This window comes from Juglans regia, chromosome 14 (assembly GCF_001411555.2).
Source record: "Juglans regia cultivar Chandler chromosome 14, Walnut 2.0, whole genome shotgun sequence".
In the NCBI taxonomy this organism is placed as follows: domain Eukaryota; kingdom Viridiplantae; phylum Streptophyta; class Magnoliopsida; order Fagales; family Juglandaceae; genus Juglans; species Juglans regia.
In genome coordinates this window covers 26,170,840-26,176,008 of record NC_049914.1, presented here as the reverse complement: position 1 = coordinate 26,176,008, position 5,169 = coordinate 26,170,840, and the positions used below count along the sequence as shown (strand labels likewise).

At 33.0% G+C, this 5,169-nt stretch overlaps 1 protein-coding gene across 1 annotated transcript; it reads right to left on the bottom strand.

Annotated features, from left to right (window-relative positions):
• Positions 1 to 623: 623 nt before the first annotated feature.
• Positions 624 to 4,861, bottom strand: LOC108985593 (beta-glucosidase 12-like). Its single transcript, XM_035685532.1, has 13 exons — positions 4,688 to 4,861; positions 4,521 to 4,593; positions 3,462 to 3,520; positions 3,126 to 3,201; positions 2,899 to 2,976; positions 2,697 to 2,784; positions 2,347 to 2,602; positions 2,062 to 2,177; positions 1,721 to 1,938; positions 1,569 to 1,600; positions 1,270 to 1,372; positions 1,059 to 1,167; positions 624 to 957 (listed from the first exon to the last, which is right to left on the bottom strand). Exons 1-13 carry the CDS (start codon positions 4,850 to 4,852, stop codon positions 789 to 791), a joined length of 1,542 nt encoding a protein of 513 aa, XP_035541425.1. The 5' UTR covers positions 4,853 to 4,861; the 3' UTR covers positions 624 to 788.
• Between the last annotated feature and the right edge of the window lie 308 nt (positions 4,862 to 5,169).

Sequence of the window (5,169 nt, the reverse complement as noted above, 5' to 3'; positions counted from 1 at the left end):
CATTGCATTCATGAACTATAAAAAAATGTACAAACCAAGTCTCAGAACTAATTTATATATAAGAGGCTTCCAATCAGATTAATTAGACTAATCAATTCAAACCTACTAGAAATTAAAGCTCCATTATTATATTTATTCTTACAATTCCTTAAATCTAATGAATAAAGAAAAACAATAATTCAAATTTGTCACTTTGATGTATGATAGCCATTCGAATAAAGAAAAAAAAGAATATTTTGAGATCTAAACTCAACATATCACAAGTGAAAGGCTAAGGCATTAATAAAATTTGAACCCATTCAATAAGCAAATTAGTTAGGATTTTAAGAAACTCCACATGATGATGCATGGTCAGGATGTGAAGTCGATGTAAAAGCCCAGAATTATTTTGATCATTGATAGTGAGATGAGATGAGATAATTTTAGATGCAAGTGGAATAAAATATTGTTAAAATATTATTTTTTAATATTATTATTATTTTGAGATTTGAAAAAGATAAATTATTTATTATATTTTGTGTTAGAATTCTGAAAAATTATAATAATGAGATAAGATGAAACACTTTTACTATTCAAATCGCATTTCAACACACCAAAAATGCAAAAATTTGAACAACCACGCATAATAAAAGGCGGAGACCATCCGCAAAGCAATTTATTATTCTGCAAGCTAGCGTTTCAGCCAATACAGAAAGAAAATTACATTATTCAAAAAGTACAATACTCATAGTGAAGAGATACATGCTCAATTTATTGATAGGCAGTTCGTAATGCCAAAATCTTCATTTCTATTTCTTGAGGAAATTCCTGAACCATTGTGCTGAAAGTTTAGGGTGTCTTTTCAATCCGTTCTCAAAGTCGATAAAGTGGATGCCAAACCGAATCGTATAACCAGAAAACCATTCAAAGGTGTCCGAGAATGACCAAGCAAAGTATCCTTTAACTCTCACGCCCACCCTATTCCAAGGAAAAAAAATGAATTAAAGGTCATAAATCATACATAGAGAGAGAGAGAGAGAGAGAGAGAGAGAGAGAGTTGTATGCGATTAAGCACTTACCCAATAGCCTTATGAACATACGCAAGGTGCTTATAATGATAATAAATTCTGTGGGTGTCCACAAGAGCTTCCTTAAGAGGTATTGAGGCATTATTGTGCTCATTGACTCCTAATAAAAGATTACAGTTTAGCTTAATTAGATAAAATGGGACATCCAAGAATTCATCATCGACTTTATGCAACAATAATTGAAAAAGGTTGAGAAAATTACCATTCTCGGTGATGTAAATTACTGGATTACCGTACTTGGATTTTGTGTAGACAAGAAGATCGTAAATTCCTCTAGGATAGACATAGAGCCAATCCGAAGCAGCCTGAGATTTATAGAAAGTGAACTGATCACTACATAAAAATTTGCCCAAGACTGTTTTCTTTTGTCATCATGTACTAATATATGGTAAGGTGGATAGAAAATAGCTATTAAATCCATATATTTCGCAATCCATATATCAGATCCAATATCATCCATTCAGTCAAAAATATATATTAATTTACTTATAATTCATATACCTGTGGACCAATGAGGACCCCGTCGCGCTCACCTGCCATGCACAGCCAAACAAAAAAAGAAGATGTAGTTAATATTCGATATATGCATAAGACAAACGTACGTATATATCGATCAATGCTAGCTGTACGAGTACTTTTGAATGAGTACGTACCTGTTTTAGTAAGAAGACCATCTGTCAAGTAGCTTTTGTTCAGAGACTTATTTTCAGGTGTATCAAAAACATAATTGGCAGTGTAGTAGTTTAATCCGATAAAGTCGTATGATCCCTTCACCAGCTTCGATTGCTCTGGAGTGAACATGGGTAATCGCTTTCGTACGAGAGTGCGCATGCTGAGGGGATAGCGACCCTTTGTCAAGGGGTCCATGAACCTGCAACAAAATATAAAACCATCCACAAATTGAGATCAGGATATGAAACGATGTAATCGTCCTATAATTTAAAAACAAAAACAGGTGTGACAATGGAAATAAACTAATTAAAGAAAAACATACCATCCAAATCTAAAATCAATGGCACGTAACGCGGCAGCACGGTCTTTCTCCGATTTGGAATATGGAACCATCCAATCCAAATCAACTGTTATCCCTACAACACCTTTTTGCTTGGCCTGAACATAGTGAACGTGATTTGGTTAATCAGGCCATGGCTAGTCTAGTTTAAGTCAACACAACGTCAGTACGACAAAGGCATATATATATATATAAATATATTTTGTTGGTGTAAACTGCAACTTATTTGGTAAAGTCTTTACGGTAAAGATATAATAGTATTGGAACCTGATATTTGGTCTTATACAAGTTTGCGGCAATTGCATGAGCAAGAAGCAGGTGGTGGGCAACGGTATATGGCTCCGTCGCTGAATCCCCACCGGTGCAATTCATGTTTTGCCAGCTCGAACATCTGAAAGGTGCTAAAACCCCTGCTGCATATCCACCATTGGTGAACATATGAGGCTCGTTTACGGTGGTCCAATGCTTTACCCTATCACCAAACTCCTTGAAGCAAAGCTCTGCGTAGTCCTTGAAGTCTTTCCTAAAAATTACGTACGCATGCACGGATATATTAGAATTACCCATTTCTATATATGGAATGTTGGTGATACGGTCGTGAATTAGTCATCACTTACAAAATGCGGTGACTTAAGAAACCGCCATACTTATGATCTAAAGCTATTGGGACATGCCAGTGGAAGATTGTCACATAGGGCGTAAGACCTGCATTTCAATAATTCTAAGTACCATTAATACATGATCAGTGAATTACTTATGGGTCCACATGACCACCTCATTATTAGTATATGATGATAGATTAATGTAGACGCCCGTGACCTTTGGCTAGGAGTTCATTGATGACCTGGTTGTAGTGGTCGATTCCTTTCTGGTTCACACCATCACTAATCTTTCCGGCTGAAAATTGAACACAAACGAATAGTACTTATGAGTTATGACTATATATCGAAAGCTTTAAAAAAATAGACAATGAATATATATAGGCATCGGAAATTAATTGCTAGAGATATATCATTGAGGCAGATCAAAAGCATGTAATTAATTACTTGGTATCAGTCTGGTCCATGCGATTGAGAATCTGTATGCATCTCCATTCATATCCTTCAGAAGCCCAAAGTCCTCCTAAAATTTCCAGAAAAGACAATTAATCTTTTATAATTATTATTTTAGCATAAAAATGTTAGAAAAAAAAGCTTTTTCCTTTTTTTCTTTTTTTTTTTTTTACAATTTCTCAGATAACATTTCTTTAAAATAATAATAATTTATTTGGAACGAAATTGCTACCTCACCAATATTTTTTTTTTCTTATATGTTGTATATACATTCTACTCCTGATCTTATTTATCCGCAAAACGGGTAAAGAAAAGGATACGCGTAAGTACCTTGAAGCGATGATATTGATCACTAGCTACATCTCCATTACTGCCATCCGCTATTTTCTCTACAGTTTCAAACAAATCAAATTAATATTATTTAAGACTAAAGCACAAGCCTAACCACAATGTTTGTTCGCAAATATTTGGATGCTAAGGTGATTTCACTTGACATGATTTAAGTTGATTTGTGAATATTAGTATTTTGTGAGTCTCATTGAAACGTATTTGAATATAAATAAATTGATATATGTGTTTGAATGTTTGCAGTAGTTTAAGATATGTTTAATTTTTTCATGGAAATTTAAAAAAGTAGTGAGTTTTATCAATGATTGATTTGAGATGAATTGAGATAAGCTTGTGTTTCGAATCTAGCCTTAGTATTTCACTTCGGAGATTAAGCGAATGTTTGGATAGAGAGTTGAGATAAAATGAATTGAAAATTGAATAAAATATAGGTAAAATATTTTTTTAATATTATTATTATTTTAAGATTTGAAAAAGTTGAATTGTTTATTATATTTTGTATATAAATTTGAAAAAATTATAATGATTAGATTATGAAATCTCCACTTATCCCAAAAGTTTAAGCTGATGGAAATAGCTAGATTTTATTATTTATTTTATATCTTAACGCTCACTCTCACGTTTGGGCCAGACTCCCCCTCAATGGGTGACCCAACACGTGAAATATTTAATTAAATGGGATAGAGTGTAGAGTCATGATTCGATCTCAGGACTTCTGCTCTGATACCATGTGAAATCACCACTTATTCTAAAAGTTTAAACTAATGGAAAGAAGTAGATTTTATTATTTATTTTATATTTTAATATAAATTAGATGAGATAAATTAAAAGGCATTTTGTATCCATGACTCCCCAAAATGTCAATTTTTTTTTCCTTTGGAAATAGCAGTACGTTCTTAGTTTTTCGTCTTCATGTCATCTGAATTACTAATTTTCTCATTCCTGAGACGATAGAAATAGATAAACTTATATTCAAGGACGACGCTTCGTACGTAATATATATATATATATATATATATAGAGAGAGAGAGAGAGAGAGACCTGGGTATTTGTGGGTGTAATAATCCCACATACTTTCTCCTTTGCCATCATAAAACGGCGTTGCACCTTCAACCTGGAATTCAAACAGTTATTGGGGCATGCACGTATTTGCATGACTTATTTTGTGAACGTATTAAAACTCAAAATATGTGCAACCTAGGGTTTACCTGATAGTCAGCTGATCCTGCACCAAAAGTGAAACCTTTGGGAAAACTGGTTCTGTTTAGTGTAGAAATACCGTAACGGGGAGTGATAGCAATGGCATTGATGGTATTGGCTAAAGAGGAAACAAGAACAAGAAGGCCTATGAGTATGTACCCTTTCATCGCCATATTGGGTTTCGGTGTGATTGTGAATGTCACTAACTTGGCTTTTTATAGAGGAGCTAAGGCAAGTTGCCAATTGGGATTTTCTTTTCCTTTTTCTTTTTAAAGAAAAATTTAATTGTAAGAGATTATACGTATTAATACACACAGTTATTCAATAAGATTTATCAGAAAGTAAATTTTATTAAAATAGTGTTAATTTAAATTTAGAATATGAAAGTAACAATATTAATAAAGATAGATAATTTTTTTTAATCTATTTATATACAGTACTGAACAAGTTGGGATATATAATAAGTAAGATCATCATTATTAATATGACT

Excerpts from the sequence above, each read along its gene's own strand:
- LOC108985593 (XM_035685532.1), bottom strand. The coding sequence starts at position 4,852 with ATGGCGATGAAAGGGTACATACTCATAGGCCTTCTTGTTCTTGTTTCC. Across the intron at positions 3,521-4,520 it reads TTACACCCACAAATACCCAG|AGAAAATAGCGGATGGCAGT; the intron begins GTCTCTCTCTCT and ends TTGAAACTGTAG. Across the intron at positions 1,939-2,061 it reads ATTGATTTTAGATTTGGATG|GTTCATGGACCCCTTGACAA; the intron begins GTATGTTTTTCT and ends ATTTTGTTGCAG.